At 44.3% G+C, this 20,456-nt stretch overlaps 1 protein-coding gene across 4 annotated transcripts in view; it reads left to right on the top strand.

Moving 5' to 3' along the window:
• The window catches only part of PTPRT (protein tyrosine phosphatase receptor type T), a 1,034,103-nt gene that overhangs the window by 888,315 nt on the left and 125,332 nt on the right, over positions 1 to 20,456 (top strand). For all 4 annotated transcript variants that reach the window (XM_075901353.2, XM_075901347.2, XM_075901351.2 and 1 more), the window contains one exon: positions 16,664 to 16,812. In XM_075901353.2, coding sequence (XP_075757468.2) covers positions 16,664 to 16,812 — 149 coding nt within the window. The remainder of the gene's footprint in view (positions 1 to 16,663; positions 16,813 to 20,456) is intronic.

Here is a 20,456-nt window from a genome sequence, read left to right as displayed (position 1 = left end):
CTTATAGGAGATTGAGTCTTGAGACCACATGTTAGGTTGCTTCCCTTCTCTGGAACTGGTAGAGTCCTTCCCCCGCTCACGGTGTTTCAGAGTCTCCCAAAACAAAACAAAACAAAAGGGCTGTGTCTACACTGGCCACTTATTCCAGAAAATCAGCCGCTTTTCCGGAATAACTTGCCAGCTGTCTACACTGGCCCCTTGAATTTCCGGAAAAGCACTGAAGATCTACAGTAAGAAATCAGCCGCTTTTCCGGAAATACTATGCTGCTCCCGCTCGGGCAAAAGTCCTTTTTCCAGAAAACTGTTCCGGAAAAGGGACAGTGTAGACAGCACAGTAATGTTTTCCGCGAAAAAGCCCCGATCGCAAAAATGATGATCGGGGCTTTTTTGTGGAAAAGCGCGTCTAGATTGGCCACGGACGCTTTTCCGAAAAAAGTGCTTTTCCGGAAAAGCATCCTGCCAATGTAGACGCACTTTTTCCGGAAATATTTATAATGGAAAACTGTTCTGTTTTAAGCATTTCCGGAAAAGGGTGCCAGTGTAGACGTAGCCCTTAAGATCTTTCCTCCTCCTTGAGGACAGGGAGGATCAAAAGGAAAGAAGGTGCTCAGATTCTTGGGCATTCTCTTCGTCACCTGTTTGGGTCCTGTCTTAGGCCTTTTAGTGTCCTGCTCAAGGTTGGAATCTTTAGACCACCTCATCCCTTTTGGTATCCTCCATTCTGTGCCTGGTTCAGGCAGTCTCCAGGGCAGAATTTTCCATGGCTGTCTCTCTCTTCAATGATCCTACCTTGTAGGCAGCTGAATCGGAAGCACAGTAGTCTTTTGCTGATTGCTGTCACTTTCTGTGGCATCTTTTCTTTTTTTAAGTTTCTTCCCTCCTACAGTCGTGGCTGGTCTGTACTAGCTGACCCTGGAAGAGCTTCCTCTTTAATAGGGGGAGGGCATAACCCCCTCACAAAGTTCTGCAAAATTGGAATTTAGTCCCACCAACACTTATTACTGGGCATGGTGCTTTACTTCAGTGGGGTGCCTCATGCTAATAAGCACAGCTTACTAGTACTTTCCATGGTTTGTTTTTTAAACTGGAAATCCTGTGACAAAAATTTTCCTGTGGTATTTCAGCATTTGCATTTGTAAACTTTACCAGAACCTCTGAACAATGGGAAAACCAAACTAACCCCACTTCAGTATTCAGTTTGACTCTGGATGAAGACTAACAGGGAAGTTCTTGGTTTCCTGGAACCAGCTGGACCATCCCTACTGTCCATCCATTTTGTTTGGGGCAAATAATTTAGTTCTGTGGAGTAGTTCCACCATTGGAAAAGGTTCAGAAAAGAGCAACAAAAATGATTAGGGGTTTGGAGCAGGTCCATATGAAGAAAGATTAAAAAGAATTGGACTTTTCAGCTTAGAAAAGAGGAGGCTAACGGGGAGGAGTATGATAGAGGTCTATAAAATCATGACTGGTATAGAAATAGTGAATAAGGAAAAGTTACTTACTTGCTCAAAAACCAAAGAACTAGGGATTACCAAATGAAATTAATAGGCAGCAGGTTTAAAACAAACAAAAGGAAGATTAGCTTCACTCAGCACACAGTCAACCTGTGGAACTCCTTGCCAGAGGATGCAGTGAAGGCAAGAACTTTAACAGGCTTTAAAAAGAGCTTGATAGATTTGTGGAGGTTAGGGCCATCAATGGCTATTAGCCAGAGATAGGTAGGAATAGTGTCCCTAGTCTCTGGAGGTGGGTGACAGGGGAGGGATCACATGAGGATTACCTGTTGTGATCCCTCCCTCTGAAGTGGCATTGGCCACTGTTGAAAGACAGGCTACTAAGTTAGATGGACCTTTGGTCTGACCCAGTATGGCCGCTGTTATGGTCTTATGAGCATTGTTCCAATCACATCTCCCCATCATGTACAGAGCCCACACATATGGCTTGTCTTATATTTTTTAAATAAGTCCTCTCTCCTCAGCCTGAAAGAGCAGCCTGATAACTGCCTTTGTGGATACTTGTTTTCTTCTTCGAACAGTTCCCTTGCACTTAAAAGTAAAGCAGCCATTAATTCCTCTTTATTGACACTTTGACATTTCAATCACTTCATCACATGTTGATTGTATCAGTCTTTTCCTCTAACTATTTGTCCCGTAATTTTTTTCCCTTTGCAGTTGCATACTGCATGAGACAAAAAGCTTCCCCTCAAAGTCTAGTGCAGACTGTGCAGTTTGATGGGTGGTCAAATATTGGAATAAATTGCCAAGGGAGGTGGTGGAATCTCCCTCTCTGGAGATATTTAAGAACAGGTTAGATAGACATCTGTCAGGGATGGTGTAGACGGAGCTTGGTCCTGCCTTGAGGATGGGAGGCTGGACTCAATGACCTCTTGAGGTCCCTTCCGGTCCTATTATTCTATGATTCTATGATGCTTGTTACACAGTTTTGACAGTCTGTAGTATACCCATGATTGATGCATGAGTGGGTGCGTGGATGGGAGCTGGTCAGTGAAGAGAACAGGAGCTTTTCAAGCAATCTGTATTTAGCATCAGAGCATTTTCAGATAAACACTGTAATGACTGCAAAGACATCTCAACGTACTGGCAGACAAACCATTACCCAGCTGTTGTTTAAGTTACATCCCTCACACTTTCACTTGTGCTGGAATCATGTGATGTTTTGTAATTCTTTTATTTGTTGACTTTTGTGGATAGAGCTAACATTCAAAAGGATCTTCAGAAATTGGAGAACTGGGTTATAGACACGGCTTCAGCTTCCCCAGCCCCAGAGCATGGGGAGTGAGGAGGGTATGCAATCCCAACCTCCCCACCCTGGAGGGTGTGCAGCTCCAGTGTTCTGGGTCTGGAGAACAGGGAGCAGGCGGTGCATGATTCCAGTCTCCCTGGCCAAGAGCATGAGAAGGGCAGGTGCTGGGGGCAGCAACACTTTGCCTCCAGTAGGCGTTCTGGTGGCAGAGCATGGGCGAGGCCAGCCTGGCAGTTTGAGAAGGCAGTGACTTCCTTTGCTTAACATACCAGCAACCCATGAAAGGCAGACATAAAAAAAAGAATGGAGAAAAAGTGTGTTCTCTTGCCCCAGAGAGCTGGACAAGAGGCAATGGACTCAAGCTACTGTATAGCAGATTTAGACTAAATCATGGGAAAAACTTCTAATGTAGGGTTGGCTTGATATGTCATGGAAGCTCTTCCCCAGGGGTTTTCAAAAGGAGGCTGGACAACTATCTGTCTGGGATAGGTTAGACTGAACAAATCCTGCATCTTGGCAGAGGGTTACAATAAGTGACCCTACTTCTTCAAGTAGTGTCCCCGTGGGTGCTCCACTGTATGTGTCAGGCTCGACCTGGCGCCACAAATCAGAGATTCATCAGCAGTAGTCCATCTGGACTGTGCATGTGTTTTAGGCACCTCGTGCCATTCGCACCATTTGTGAGCACGCGGTACAGCTCCCGCCAGTTCCTCCTAACCAGCCACGATTGTAGATGGAGTGAAGCTTTCTCCTCAGATCCTGAAGAGAAGAAGAAAGAAAGATATATTAGCTTACTTAGTTGTTACCGTTCTTCTTGCATAGTTCAATAGTTAATAGTTGTAATTGTTATAGTTAGAATAGTCTTTGTTTAAAAAAAAAATGCTTCAGCATCAATTCTGCCATTACACGATGATGCCAGGATCTCATGGATTCAAGAAACATGCAACATGTCGGGAGTCTATGCCCACTTTGGATGGGCACTCTTGATGTATAAAATGCGTCGGCCAAGGTCACATCCCTCAAAAATGCTCGCACTGGTCTAAACTTATGGCGCAAGCCAGGCGGGATAGAGAAATGAGGCTCAAAATGCTGCTTTTCAAGAAAGCACTGCAGCCCAACGAGCCTGACCCTTTCCCGCTCACTGAGTCTTCGGAAACTGCTAGATATCAGCCTGCTCTGACTACCCCAAGAAAAAGATCTCCTTCCCTCCGTTCACCATCTAGGCGGGTTAGTCAGGGGAACAAGCCAGGCCCTGAGACGCAAAAGATGGGCTGTAGTACATCGGCACTGAGTCCGGCCCTTCTGAGGGAACTGGTACCGGTGGTCACAGCAGCATCTAGATCTGAGTCAGCGTCAGCAGCGGCACCGAGGATACAGCTGCTGAGGTCGGCACTATCAACATCAGTGCCAGCAACTATATTGGAACCGAGTAGCCTGTCGGCACTGTCACAGCCGGCACCAATACCAGCACCGGCACCAGCACTGGCACCAGTTCAGCCAGCACCGATAGCATCACATCAGGCTGTATCTTCCCAACAGCCCTCGCACGTACCTCAAAAGCTCAGCGCAAGTCTAGTAGTCATCACTCCCTCTCCTAGCCCAGAACCCTTTTCTCCAGAGCCACCATTTCCGGTCTCTGTTCATTCAATGCATACTTGGGAAATGCCACACCACTGTCACTTGTCACCATGCTACACTCAGTCACCACAATGCTATCATCAGCATCTACCATCGTGTTCTCCATGGCACTCAAGAGTCAGATTGCGTTCGTCCAGATCACCTACACTCTCAACTTGCTCTCACTATCGCCATAGGAGTAGGAGCAGATACTCCCCAGACTCATGTTACTATGGTCGACACTACCGTCACTACTATGACCAGCATTACTCTTATCCAGTGCAACGACCCTCTTCAAGGTCACCACATTACCATCAGCGACATGCATCACGTGACACTGCCAGCTTGCCCACTCCCTCTGGCACAAGACCTCCCCCCCCCCCCATGCCTACTGGGGATGTACCACTGCCTACCCACCTGCCTGACCTTGATGATAGGCAAGCATCCAACCGGGAGTAGCCACAAGGGGCCTTCCCAATGGATCAGTCATCATCTTCCCCAGATGATGCCATTTTTCTGGGAAACTCCTCTCCTATCGATGACGCTTTGTGATTTCAGGAGCTTTTTAAGCATGTGGCTGAAACCCAAGAGGTTCAGATTACACAAATACAACAGAAACAACATCGCCTGCTCAAGAGCCTCCAGTCCTCTCAAAAGGCCAGCTCTACTGCTGGATGAGGCAATCCTTGAAGTCACCGATGACATCTGTCAGACACCTACTTCCACCCTTGCAACAAACAAAAGGACAGATAAGATATATTTTATCCATTCTAAAGGGATGGAATTTTTATTTACACATCCACAGCCCAATTCACTTGTGGTGGAAACGGCACATCAGAGGGTAAAGCCCCACAATATAAGAACACGGTGAATGACAAAGAGAGCAAACGCCTAAACTTATTCGGCAGAAAAGTGTATTAATCTGCCATGCTAGCTTTGAGAATAGCGAATTACACAGCCCTTCTTGCTAATCACAACTTCAATAACTATATGAAGTTCGATAACTTTTAGAACATCTGCCTGACACTAAACGTCAAATCCTATGATTGGTGGTACAGGAAGGTTATACCGCCTGTCGGACAGCGCTGCAGATTGCTCCAGACATTGCCAATACAGCCACACGAACAACTGCCACTTCCATGGTGATGTGTAGAGCTTCCTGGCTTCAGCTGGCCACAGTCCCGAAGGACTTACAGTCGAAAGTAGAAGACAAAGACAAACTTTGAAAGATGAACTTTGTTTGCCGAGCAGATGGATCAGGTGCTCCTCTCTCGTAAAGATTCCAGAACGAAGCTTAGAATGCTCGGAATATATATGCCACCTTATCGTCATAAACGAAATACACCTTATAATCGACCGAGACAATTCTCATATGCGACCTCGCATTACAGACAGTACAACCAATAATGACCTAGGCAACAACCACAAACGCGCAAGGCTTCTAACCAACATAATACCCGGCAGCAGGTTTGACATGCTGGTCGGGGGACTCCAGACCATTCCTTTATCAGTTCAGTCACAAGAGTCAATGAAGCTGTTTCACCATCGTCTGAGATCATACCAACACCGATGGTCTGCAATTACCACTGATCAATGGGTGCACGAGCTAGTAGTATCAGACTATATGATCCCTTTTACCATGCTTCCCACCCTCCCTGTCCCTCTTCAGGGACCCCTCTCACAATGTTCTTCTAAAGGAAGAGGTTCTATGTCTCCTTGCAATTGGGGCAGTAGAAGGAGTGCCCGAACAGTTCAGGGACAGGGGATTTTACTCCCATTACTTTCTTACCAAGAAAAAATCAGAGGGATGGAGACCAATTTTGGACTTTCATCAACTCAATCGCTATCTGCGAAAGCACAAATTCAAGATGGTGACACTAGCTTCCATTATTTGAGCACTTGAAACCGGGGATTGGTTTGCGTCCCTCGACCTACAGGACACCTACTTTCATGTGACCATCCATCCTGTCCACAGACGTTTTCTAAGATTTGTAGTAGGCACAGAACATTTCCAGTACAGAGATTTATCCTTCGGACTCTCCTTAGCACCCAGGATGTTCTCAAAAACTATAGTAGTAGTTGAGGCCTACCTTCATCACCAGGGGATCATGGTATTTTTGTACTTAGACGATTGCCTGATCAAGGCACCGTCTTTCAAGCAGGCAGCACACACTATCTCTACAATGAAGGCAGTGTTCCAGACCCTTGGTCTCATAATCAATTTTATGAAGTCTTCAATGACACCACAACAATCCCTCGAGTTCATTGGCGCATGACTGGATTCCATAACTGCCAGGACATACCTTCCTTTAAACAGATTTCACGCTATTCAGGACCTCATACAAATTCTTTCTACCAGCCCCAAGACTCCCATACTTACATGCTTCCAACTCATGGGACACGTGGCGGCTACCACGTACGTAGTAGTGCACGCAAGATGACACCTCAATATTGAGTGGCCTCAATATATTTACCAAGCAACCGAGATGTACACAGGACAGTTCCCATTCCCATTCATGTTCAGGACTCCTTAACATGGTGGAACTCCCCTACCAACATGCTAGCCAGTGTTCCTTTTCAGCGTCCACAACCCACTATACAAATCACAACAGATGCATTGCTGCTGGGATGGGGAGCTCATATCTGACACTCCCAAGTTCAAGGTCAATGGACCTCTCAGGAGTCTCTCCAACACATCAGTGTCCTGGAGTTAAGAGCAGTAGTCAAAGTGTGCAAACACTTTCTAGACACTATCCACGGTCAGACCCTCCAAATTCTCATGGACAATATAACCAAGGTTTACTACATCAATCAACAAGGGGGAGCCCGGTCACATTCCCTATGTGCGGAAGCAACATGGTTATGGAACTGGTGCATTTGTCACAATATCACCATCATCACGACATACCTTCCGGGCAAGGACAGTGTCATTGCCGGTGCCCTCAGCAGACATTTTATCCCACAATACGAATGGGAGCTGCACCACGAAGTGTCACAACAACTCTTCCGACAATGGGGATATCCCAGTATAGACCTGTTTGAAACACAACACAACACAACGCGAAGTGTCACTTGTATTGTTCCAGGGCAGGCATCGGACTGGGATCTCTCAGAGATACCTTCCTGATGGACTGGAGCCATCACCTGCTATATACCTTTCCACTGATTCTTTCTTACAGAAAATAGTCCCGGAGAATGCCACAGTGATACTCGTGGCCCTTTCTGGCCTCATCAGATGTGACTTCCTTTCCTCTTCCAGATGGCCATTTGTGCTCCATATCACTTACCCAAACTATACAACCTATTAACTCAACAAGAGGCAGCGTGATCCATCCACAACTCGCCCACATGCACCTTACAACATGGCTCATAGTTGGTTCCAACAAGCAGAAGCCACTTGCTCACAGGAAGTTAAACATGTCCCAATACACAGTAGACAAGCCACTACATGAGCTACTTACCTACACAAATGGTGTCGTTTTCAGTCCTGGTGTTTGGTTACTAACCGCGATCCTTTTTTGCTCCCCATTCAATGTATCTACGCCCTTCACCTGAAATGTTCGGGTCTAGCGGTATCTTCCATCAAAGTCCACCTGGTGGCAAATTCTGCTTTTCGACAACTGACTGAGGGCTATTCAGTATTTGCCCACCCACTGACTAAGAGATTTATTAAGGGATTGTCAAACTTATATCCATCACATATGAAACCCCCAGATCCGTGGAACTTGGAGTTAGTGTTGGTTGCTCTAACACACCCCTCCTTTGAGGTCTTGGCAACTTGTGATTTGGCCACCTTAATGATGAAGGTTACATTTTTGCTAGCAATAACCTCAGTGTGCAGGGTAGGAGAGCTTGTGGCCCTCTCAGCCTCACCGCCATATACATTGTTTACGGACCGGGGAGTGATACTGTATCCCCATCCATCCTTCTTACCAAAGATAAATTCAGAGTTCCACCTTAACGAACTGATAATCCTTCCTATATTCTAACCTAAACCACATTCTTCTAACCATGAAGCTCAGCTACACACTCTAGATGTCTGCCGCACTTTAGCTTTTTACATAGATAGAACTCGCATGTTCCATAAGTCTCAACAACTCCTGGTGTCCATGGCTGAGTGCTCCAAATGCCAACCTTTCTCAGCTCAGTGCATACCAAAGCTCATCGTTGCCTGCATTGTATGATGCTACTCACTGCAGAGCAAGCCGCTTCCATGTATACCTAGTGCCCATTCCACCATGGTGATGGCAGCCTCCACAGCTTTTCTTAAGGGCATTGCTTTATGGGACATTTGCTGAGCAGCTATATGGTCATTGAACTTTACCTTCGCAAAGCACTATGCTACGCTTAACATCCCTATAGGTGACTCTGCAGTGGCCTCTGCAGTCCTGTCAATGTCAGAGATCTTCGCTCCGAATCCCACCTCCATAGAACAGGCTACTGCTATGAAGACACCTACAGTGGAGCACCCACGGAGACACTACGCGAAGAAGAAGAGAAGGCTACTCACCTTGTGCAGTAACGACAGTTCTTCGAGATGTGCATCCCCATGGGTGCTCCACAACCTGCCCTCTCCCTTCTTTGGAGTCTCTTCTGTCTTTGTGTGTTTCAGATATTCTCCACTTAGGAGGAACTGGCATGAGCCACCATTTGTTCACAATGGTACAAACAGCACGAGGCGCCTAACGCACATGCACAGTCCGGCTGGACTACTGCTGACAAATCTCCAATCTGTGGCGCCGGGACGAGCCTGACACCTACAGTGGAGCACCCACAGGGACACACATCTCGAAGAACCATCGTTACTGCACGAGGTGAGTAACCTCTTTCAGTCCCTTGTGACTCTCTGTGATTCTAATTGCAATGATAGTGAGGATTGACAAGTTCTATTCCTAAGCTAATGTTTTGTCCAGATACAGAACCAAGGAAGAAGAGGAGGTGGCAAAAAGAAGTCCCTGGAAAGCTTAGCTCCAATATCTTCTAGAGAGAATATCTTCCTCTTCTTTCCATCTCATCATGTGCTCTGTGAATTTTTGAGCTCTTGATAGAGAGGAAAGGTCTGTGAACACTTGAAAGAGTAAAACACCAGATTGTCCAATTCTGTGAGACTTCCCTGCACCCACACCCATGTATCCTTTTCAGTGAATCCTCCCAGTATGCATGTATCCTAATTTGCCGTTTCTGGGCTTCGCATGAGGAGAAGCTGCCATTTGTTTGTTCTGTTTCTGTTACTTGAGCTAGTTGGAGAACATTAAATATATACCACCATTTTTTTTTAATTGCTCAAGCCAGCATTTTGTGGCCGTTTGTGACTACTGCATGACAACGTAGAAATGCTTTACAGGCTTCTATCAGTATTCCTTTGAGACCCTGGTTTGCATTCTGCACAGACCATTCAGGAACACTTGTTCATTCACTGAAAAGGAAAACAAGTTTGCTGGTTCCAACCCTTTGTAGCTTATTGGCCTATCTCAAAAGACATTTAGCACTGGGACTTCTAAGCATTTATTGCCAAGAATACTTTAATCTGGGTTTAAGAAGACATTCTTGTCCTTGTTGATTCACCATTTTTAAACATCAATAATGGGAATCAGTAATGGTTTGCCTCAGCAGTCCAGTGCTTGTGATTAAGAATGGATATGTTTGGGATTAGTGTTTCCCACTGAGAAATCATAGTTCCTGTTGCCAAACACCTCATATAGTCATGCTTTGTTATTAACAAATCCAAAGCATTAATGTAACTCCATACATTAATGTTAATGTTGCTACAGATAAAGTAAACAGAAATAAGTTCACATGCTCACACACCACAGTTGTAAATCTAGTTCTGTGTTAGAATTGTCATATATCACAATAAGGAAAGCTTTTAATTGAATTAATTATCAAGACATGAGTTTCAGCATAATAGAGTACTTTATTACTATTTTTCAAGTTACTATAGAGTGCTTATTGTAACAGAAGTGTAAGACTTTATTGAAAGAGTTTATTAGAGTAGGCAAGACAAGCTTGGGTGGATTGCTCTGATTCTGCCACTGGCTTACTGAATGATGCTGGGCAAGTCATGCTATCTCTGGGCCTCAGATACTCACTTTTGTAAAATGAAGTTCTGTACATCACCCAAGCATGTTAAGTGATTTGCAACTGTGCAGATCACACATCAACCATATCATTACAATTTGAACCCAGGACCTCTAAATGTACAAGGCTGATCCTCTACTGCCAGAGCAAAAGGAGCAATTATTAACTGGTAGAAGTAGTAGCAAAATCTTTGACATGGTCCAAAACCAAGGAGTGGTCAATAATTTTTGATGGGGAGGCCACTCCAAAATTTGGTAAGTGGTCAAGGGCCACACTCTTCCATTATATTAATGGAGGAGGTGCAAGGTTAGGGATGGAGTTTGGGTGCTGAATGAAGCTTATGGTAAGACACTGAGGTGCAGGTGGCGGTGTAAGAGTTTGGGTTGTGACCTTGGGCATCAGGGGGCTGTGACCAGGAGCAGGGAACTGCGGTGCAGGAGAGGATGCATAGATTTGGGTTGTGACCTAGGGCAGGAGGAGGGCAGAAACCAGCCAATGTGTGCTGGAGCAGCATGCAAAGCCTCTCTCCCCACAGCTAACAGTTGTACAGATAAACAGGCCTCAAGGTTGGTTTTTCTGAGTGGAGTGCCATGGGTGTAGGGCAAGTAGGGATCCAATGGTTTGTTGGGCTGGATCTGACCCAGACTTGTTCCAACCACTACAGGATGACAGATACAGTTTTCCTTTGTGTATAACATAAGAACCCTCCAAATTACATTATTATATGAGCAAGAAACAAATGATTATGTGATTTACATATTTAAAGAGTGAAAAGTATAGTTTTGACTGGCTGAGATTGGAGAGATGCTTTTTGTCTGAAACTAGACCTCAGCTAGAACAAAAAATATCAGTAAATAGAAACTCCACATCCTGGTTATTTTATTGTATTGAAAGAGTTACAGGGGACAAACCGAACCAAAGTTTTTCACTACAATCAACATTGTCAATGGCTTGCTTTGTTTGTACACTGAGGCTACGTCTACACTACAGGCTTTTTGCGCAAGAAGCTTTTTGCAGAAGAGACCTTCTGCAAAAAGTTTTTGCGCAAAAGCGATGCGCTTTTGTGCAAGAGAGCGTTCACGCTATTGGATGCTCTCTCGCATATAAAGCCCCCCAGAACCGGATCTGGCCAGGCTTTAGGTCACCAGTTGCTTTTAAGTGCTGTTGCCCGAGCCTTCCAGAAACACACGCTTAAAGGGACCCCCCTGGACAACCATTTCTCTGTTTCTGCTGCCTGCTTGCAGACCTCTCTTGAGGGACAGCAAAGCTTCAGCAGTGCCTATTTCAAAATAGAGCACTCTTCAGGTACGTCTAAACTGCATTCTATTTTCAAAAAGTATTTCAAAATAAAGCAGTCTAGATATAGCCTTCCTTTGACTTCCCTTATTTCTCATACAGTGAGGGTTACAGTAGTTGGAGTAAGAAGTCCTCCAGCTTGACAGTGTTTTGTCATTATTTCAAAATAACTGCCTGCTGTGTAGATGCGGACTAAGTTATTTCAAAATAATTGTTGTGTAGATGTACCCTAAGAGTCAACTGAATGTTTGTGTAGTTAAAAGAGGGGCAGGGAAAAGAAATTAGTCAGGAACTTTTTACCATAAGGAAATCAGTTTAGTGAAAAAAAAACCTCTTCACATAATAATTTAATTGTTAAGGTTCCTTCTGTAGGAGAAAAAAGACTACAGCACTTACTTAATCTTTTTTCCTCTCTTTTATTTTGTGTTATTTTCTTATCTATGGAGCCTATGTAAGCAAAGTTATTTGCGGGTGTTAGGGATTTATAGTGCATCTTTTAAAGCTGCTGGTAGTAGAATGTCATGTATTCATTTTTAAAGTGTTACTCTCTGATATGAATGAAGCATAGAAGAAGGAAATGTCAGTGGAAGCATACCTGGTTGCTTTCTTCCTTCTCCTTCCTCTTCTTCATTTTCTTATTGTTGGATGTGGGATCAAGAAAGGTGTCTTGCGTTCATGGCTTTGTCACTGATTATTTAGAGCTGGCACTGGGACTCTTCATGTCAATGGCTTTGTCATCTCCTTGGACACAGAAAAGAAGCAGGCACTATGGTAGCATAGACATAGCTGGAGAGAGTGATTTTTTAAAATGCCTTCTGCCTGTCACAAGTAAAATCTGTCGTATGCTGAGCCCATTTCTGGTGGGTACATAAGTCCAATATAAGTTCCTCTCCTCACTATTCTATCTGTGTGCACAAAATAACTCCTGCCTATTCTGCTCTAATGTGGACTCAAGTTATGTCCCACTTTTCAGTTGGGATAACCACAGGAAAATTCCAGGCTGGATTTAGGTGCCCACCTAGCATGGATTGAACAACACAAACCATTTTGTTACATTTTGTTCTTCCTTGAATGATTGACATCAGTTCCAGAGGCCTTATTGGATTGCCTTTGTAAATACAGTGTTGGTTTGAGTACAGTCTCTTTTTTGCTAAGATTTACTATAGTGTTGTATTGTATGCAGTTTCAAAGGCTTAGGTTTCTGCATTTATCAGACTATCTTCAACTATTTTAAAAATTGAAAAACAATGAATAGTCATGTGGCACCTTAGGATATGTCTAGACTACATGGCTTTGTCGACGGAGCCATGTAGATGAGTTTACTAGACATAGGAAAATGAAGCGTCGATTTAAATAATCGCCGCTTCATTTACATCAAAATGGCTGCCACGCTGTGCCGATCAGCTGTTTGGTGGCTCAGCGCGGTAGTCTGGACACTCCGTGGTCGACAACGGAACCCTTTGTCGACCACTCCGTTATGCCCCGTGGAATGAGGTTTACCGGAGCAGTCGACAAAGGCTTCTGTTGTGACCGCGGAGCGTCCCGACTACTGCACTGTGCTGCCAAACAGCTGATCAGCACAGTGCGGCAGCTATTTTGATGTAAGTGAAGTGGCGATTATTTAAATTGCCGCTTCATTTTCCTATGTCTAGTAAACTCATCTACATGGCTCCGTCGACGGAGCCATGTAGTCTAGACATACCCTTAAAGACTAACAAAAATATATATAGTGTCATGAGCTTTTGTGGGCAAAACCCTCTTCTTCAGATCATCTGAAGAAGTGGGCATTGATCACAAAAGCTCATGATACTATATATATAGTACATGCTTCTTGCTACATCTACACTACATGCTTCTTGCGCAAGAAGCCTTTTGCACAAGAGTTTTTGTGCAAAAAGTTCTTGCACAAGAGCATGTCCACACCTCAAAGCGCATCGCAAAAGCGATGTGCTTTTGTGCAAGAGAGCATCCACATTGCATGGACACTCTTGCGCAAGAAAGCTCTGATGGCCATTCATAGACTGGCCATTAGAGCACCTGTGCTTTTTCCCATAGGGGTTTCTTGCACAAGAAACATTTGAGGTGTGCACAAGAAACCCCTATGGGAAAAAGCACAGGTGCTCTGATGGAGCCTCTGGAGCATCCACACTTGCCTTTTTGCCAATAGTTGTAGCGCAAAAAGGAGTTATGCCTTGTAAAAGGAGGTTTATCTACACCGAGAAAAGCCCTCTGTTCTGCCATTTAACTGTTGATTTACTTGCGCAAAAGCGCATTTGAGGTGTGGACACTCCACAGGTTTTTGTGCAAAAACAGCTGGTTTTGCACAAAAACCTTGCAGTGTAGACATAGCCTACGTGTTTTGTTAGTCTCTGGGCTATACTAGGGAGTTATTTTGAAATAACCTCACCTCCTCCCCTTATTTTAAAATAATAAGTGGAGTGTACACACTACCAACCCTGGGTATGTCTACACTACAGCACTAATTCGAACTAACTTAATTTGAATTAGTTAATTCAAACTAAGCTAATTCGAACTAGTGCATCTAGACTAAAAACTAGTTCGAATTAGTGTTTTGTTCATTCGAACTAGCATGTCCACATTGAGTGGACCCTGAACCAAGATTAAGGATGGCCGGAAGCAGTGCCGGCAGGGCATCAGGTTAGGACTTAGAGCGTGGAGCTGCTGTCTCAGGCTAGCTGAGGGCTGTGCTTAAGGGGACCCAACCCCCACCCCGGACAGACAGTTCTCAGGGTTCCCCACTTGCTTGTCTACCTCAATGAGGGACAGTAAAGCAGTCCTGTCTTGGAGTGCTCTGAGTGCCCGCACTCGACACATCACAGCACTCGGCCATCAGCCCGGCTGCACTTGTCGCAGGCTGCCATCTGGGGGGGTCAGTCGGGGCGCTGGAGGAGAGCTTCCACCCTGAGGAGCCCGCAGAGCCATGCCAGTCCTCCCCATCGGGGGCTCGTACCCCATTCCTCCCTCACCACCTTTCACTTACCCCTCCTTAGCCCCCCTTCCTGATGTAAAAAATAAAGGACACGTGTGTTCAAAAATAAAAACTCTCTTTATTTAACAAAACTGAGAGTGGGGAGGGGATTAACCTCTGGGGAGACTGGGAAAAGGAGGTGGGAGAGGGGAAGAGAGAGGGTGGGAGAGGGGAGGGCAAAACTTAGGAGGAGGGTGCTGGAAGGGGGAAGCCAGGGGAAGAAGGAGGAGGGGAAGTATAAAACTATGGTATGCCCACATCTTCAGTACTGTGTACAGATATGATCTCACCCCAGAAAAGATATTTTGGCCTTGGAAAGGGTTCCGAAAAGGGCAACTAAAATGATCAGGGGTTTGGAACAGGTCCCATAAGAAGAGAGGCTAAAGAGACTGGGACTTTTCAGTATGGAAAAGAGGAGACTGAGGGGGGATATGATAGAGGTCTATAAAATCATGAGTGGTGTGGAGAGGGTGCATAAAGAAAAGTTCTTCATTAATTCCCATAATATAAGGACTAGAGGACAACAAATGAAATGAATGGGTAGCAGGCTTCAAACTCATAAAAGAAAGTTCTTCTTCACAAAGCAAATAGTCAACCTGTGGAACTCCTTGCCACAGGAGGCTGTAAAGGCTAGAACTATAACAGAGTTTAAAGAGAAGTGAGATAAAGTCATGGAGGTTGGGTCCATGGACTGCTATTAGCCAGGGGGTAGGAATGGTGTCCCTGACCTCTGTTTGTGGAAGGCTGGAGATGGATGGCGCAAGACAAATGGCTTGGTCATTGTCTTCGGTCCATCCCCTCCAGGGTACCTAGTGTTGGCCGCTGTTGGCAGACAGGCTACTGGGCTAGATGGACCTTTGGTCTGACCCAGTACGGCTGTTCTTATGTTCTAAGCTCAGGGCTCAGGGTCAGGGGTCTCACTGGACCACCTTGATTTTCATGCAAACCTGCTCCTGGGTTTGCATGTGGCCTTTGGTGGCCAGGCTGGCAGCTTTCCTGCCCTAGACAGCCACTTTCCTGTGCCTAGGGCGGAGATCGTGGACATTGGAAGCCTCCCCCCAAACCTGGATGAGGTCCATGATCTCCGCACTAGACCAGGCGGGCACCGCCACTTGCGGCTCTGGGCAGGCACCTGGGAGCTGCCAGCCTGGTCCCAGGAAGAGGCAGAGGGCTGGGTGCAGCGGGTGGCTGGCTCATGCCATGCCAGGTGCAGGGTCTGCTGGCTGGGTGCTGGCAGGCTTGCACCTGGCACGGGCACCGTAGCCAGCCCGTGCCCCTTTAAGGGCTCCGGGGCTGGGAGGGGAGCAGAAGAATTTCCCTGGTTGTGCCCAGAGTGGCCACCAGGGCAAGCTGGGAAGGGCTAGCCTCCCACTAGTTCGAATTAAGTGGCTACACAGCCCTTAATTTGAACTACTTAATTCGAACTAGGCGTTACTCCTCGTAGAATGAGGTTTACCTAGTTCGAATTAAGCTCTCCACTAGTTCGAATTAAGTTCGAACTAGTGGTTTGCATGTGTAGCCCCTATTAAAGTTAATTCAAACTAACAGCTATTAGTTCGAATTAACTTTGTAGTGTAGACATACCTCCTTTTATTTCAAAATAATGGGCTGGTTATTTTGAAATCGATATTCCTGCTTTCCCTGGGGAACAAGCTTATTTTGAACGTAATTATTTCAAAATAATTTCCTATTGTAGACATGCCTTAAGGTGCCACAGGACTACTTGTTTTTAAAGTTACAGACCACCATGGCAAACCCTCTGAGACTATTGTAAAGCTGAATAATTCACTTCTTTGCCCTTTACAATTATCCCCATATATCAGTCCAAGAAGGAAAGGTAAAAAGGATATTTTCTCTTTTGCTTTGTTGCTAATGAAAGAAACTGACCATAATTTCTCCCCTCTTCAAAACACATTAAAGGAAACTAGCAAAGAAGCAGAAGGAGACTCAAAGCAGCACCCAGAGGGAGATGGGTCCCGTTGTTGCTTCAGACAAGAACACCACCAAACTCAGTGCAGTTCACAATGAAGAAGCTTTTTCTTCCAGCTGTCAAGATGTTAATGGATTCAGTAAGTTTAACTTGCTTGCAATGGATATCTCCCTATTTGAGAGCTATAGATACTTAAATGGATCTGTTTCCATGGGCAGAAGATGTAGGTATTAGAAATGAAGAGGGCAAAATAAATGGCAGAAGTGCTGCTAAAAAGGAGTGTGAAACTCGAGTCTCAGATTTCTCTGTGACTGCCTCCATGTTAACTGTCAGACAGGTGGAGAGGATTCCCTTTGACTCTAAATTTACTTGGTAGAATTTAGAATAAAAGTTTGAATAAAAGTTTGCATTCACAGTATGTTCAGTAAGAACTGTTTCCTCTGGATAGGAAGAGGCAATGCAGGTGACTGAGACCATTAATCTTTTATTTATTGCCTAGGTGTGTAAAGGAAAGTTTTATGCTAGTCCCAGGGGATGTAAGTCTGTCTATATCTGAGACTGTTCCTTAATATGACAGATCCTCTTCAAAGTACAGGATACCCCAGAGTTTCAGCTCAGTGCAGGAGTATTGCTAAAAAGAAGTGACAAGAAAGAAGAGACATGGTGGAAGCTAAAATCCAACAACATGCATGCTGTATCATTGTAACTGTATCTCATGTAGTCTGGAAGTCCCACCAATGTGATGACAGGCAGCACATCATCTGAACAACAATACATGAATGATATGTCTTTCACAAAGGCGCCACTTTTCTGACACCACAATGAAGGAACATCACAGGGCTATAGATTACGCAGGGCTAGTGCAGAACAGAAATCTACATCATGAGGGCAAACAGCTGGACACTTTGACATAGAAGAATTAGATGCCTAGAAAATGCAAGTATTAGTATAAAGTTGAATGATTTAAGATTTGTTTAACTCTTCAGGATCTTATTTAGGGAGCAAAGTGTCATTCATTGAATATCCAGGTCTTGAAATCCATACATCCCCCATAAGGAGCATGTACATGGCATGTAGAAGTACAAAATGAGAAGCCATGATCAAACTGGGTGAGTGTAGGAGAATCTTATCTGGCATTAATGAACTCTGGTGTGGTCACATAATTATTCTATCTAGTGGCAGGAGCAAGGTCATGAGGGGAATGTATTAGTAAGTGCCTCCAAGAGCGTTAAGGATCATCCTCCATCCCATGTCTCTACTCAGACATTCTTATTCTCTGCTCACACCTTACTTGTATTTTCTTCTGTGCACGTACAAGGGAGAAGACAATGGCACTTTAAATATTCTGTCACTCAAAGTAGACAACTACATCAAGGTCTAATTCTTATTTGAATCCATATGTGACTTCTACTTTCAGTTGGGGTGCGTCCTCCTGAACCTAACACGGTGATTTAGAGGAGAGTGAAAATTATTTAAAATCAATAAATACAGCTGTGTATCATCAGACCATCAAGGAGGCAGACAAGACTATCCAGAATGAAGGGGCACTGCCAAGTTTAATTAAGTTACTATATCAGCTGCCTTTTAATTATTCCTAAACGTTCTATGCCAAATCCATGTTATATTCTGGGACATGTTTGTCAAAGATTTCTAAAGTGGATGTGAAATTGAGTCCTGGATAGTGATTCAGTACAAGATCCACACATTGTTCTAGAGGAGTTAGGTGTTGCAGATATTTTCTGCTGGTCCTCTGCAATATGTTGAAATTCATCTGGATAAGCCTCATTCAATATGTACATATCAATTGTGCCTGTAAAACTCTTGCAATTGGATGATAGATAACGTACACAACTCACTGGTTATGCAAGCCAGTGCTTGACTGATTTGTACCAATGCCCAAATGTTCTCTGCAGATCTTCCATTGAAAACAATCTGTGAAAATCTGGCCTTTTGGAGTTTCTGTCCTCCCTCCTCATCCAAAAGAAATAATTCACCTTCCCTTCATGCCACTTCGCTCTGTTTCACTGAATATAAAGCTTTTTATTAAATTTACTTAAAATGTTTATAAAGCTTTTATACAAAAATACCTTATTCTGAACCAAGACAGTGTGATCCAGTGATTTCACTAAGATCATTGGCAGAGCCGGTCTTAGGGGCGGGTAAGCCGGGCAGTCACCTGGGGCTGCCAATTGGGTTAGGACCGGCCCTGATCACTGGATCTTAAAAAATGTGGATTTCACTCTCTATTTTGCTACTAACTTGCTGCATGATCTTAAGCAAGTCCCATGAACTTTCTATACCTCAGTTGCCCTTCTGTAGAAGTGAGTGCTTCCTCACTAATACAACACTCAAGGCTGAGTAGAGGCAACAAAATACAGCAGCCAAGCTGCAGAGGTTAGGCGCCCCAAAACATAGATATGCATCATACCTAAAATCAGCTGGTGAAGAACTCCTGAAGACCAATTTGTGAGACCCTTCTCTGACCCCTGTTACATCAGCTGGTATATTATAAGCTGCAGGTGTTGATGAAAAACATGGCAACAGAAAAGTGTTATACTGAAAGAGCCTGCAAGTGCTTTCATTGTGCGAGGTACTGTTTAGTAGGCAGTTCTGCAGACTTTATGAAATTCCACTTGAAATTCTCTAGACCAGTGAATGCTTCTGTTCAGCTCGTGGAATAATGTTGATGAGTGTTTATAAATTTGTCAGTAATGTTTATTCTAGAGATGCAGCAATTGCATATGATATTTACTTTGATATGTATTGAATTGTATCAACTTTTGTATTATGGAATAGTTATTTCTATTTTATCTGTTGGCATCTTTTTGATGTACTGTGATTTTGTATTAGTTTGTTTCCCATCACAGTGGAAATGAGGTCAATATTTGTCACTATAGGAACAAACTACAAAGAATTACAAAAAGTGCCCTTATAAATTATTAATTGTCATATTCACACTTAAATTGACCCATTTATAAGACAGCTTCATAAATCAGCTATACAGTTGCCAGATGGTTTAACCAAAATATCAAATACCCCACACACACCCCAAAAAAAATACCCAGTAAAAAATTCTGTTGCAGAAAAAAAAGGGGAGACCAAAGTTGTTGAAAAAAAAAAACCCAGCGTAGCCCCTTTAAGAAATCCTTTGAGGCTTTTTGGCCCTAACAGGGCCATCTTGTCTTCCTGCTCCGGGCCAGACAGCTCCCCTTTGGAACCAGGCAAGCACCCGGTATTTTCACCTTCTGACTGGGAAAAAAATCAGAAAATACCAGACATTGTAGGTGTCCAGTATTTTCTGAATTTTGTTTCCAGACAGGAGGCAAAAATACCGGACTGTCTGGGTCAATACTGGACACTGAGCAACCCTAATCAGCTAGCTAAAAAGTAAGTGCTCCATATGAATGCTGGTCTCTGGCCTTTTCCTTGGTCTGTTTTGATTAGCAAGTAAATGATCTTTTGATCCTTTCCCATCCCTTGAGTTGGAGAATATAGGTGCCATTTCTCATATCCAAGCATCCCATCCATCTCAGCTAACACCTTTTGTGTTAGGCATGTGTGGAACAGTGTGCCAACTTGCTGGGCTTAATAAACCCAAAAGTACATGCTGTGTCTACATTGGCACCCTTTTCTGGAAAAGGGATGCTAATGAGACTAGTTGGAATTTAAGAGGAATAAGGGATCTTCCGGAAAAGGCTTTATTTTCCGAAAGATCCCGTCTAGACTGGCGCTTTTCTCTGGCAAAGCCCCAAGCCAGAAAAAAGCGGCAGCCATGTTCATGCA

This window comes from Pelodiscus sinensis, chromosome 17, assembly GCF_052426305.1.
Source record: "Pelodiscus sinensis isolate ZL-2025 chromosome 17, ASM5242630v1, whole genome shotgun sequence".
In the NCBI taxonomy this organism is placed as follows: Eukaryota; Metazoa; Chordata; order Testudines; family Trionychidae; genus Pelodiscus; species Pelodiscus sinensis.
This window is presented reverse-complemented; position numbering and strand designations above follow the sequence as displayed.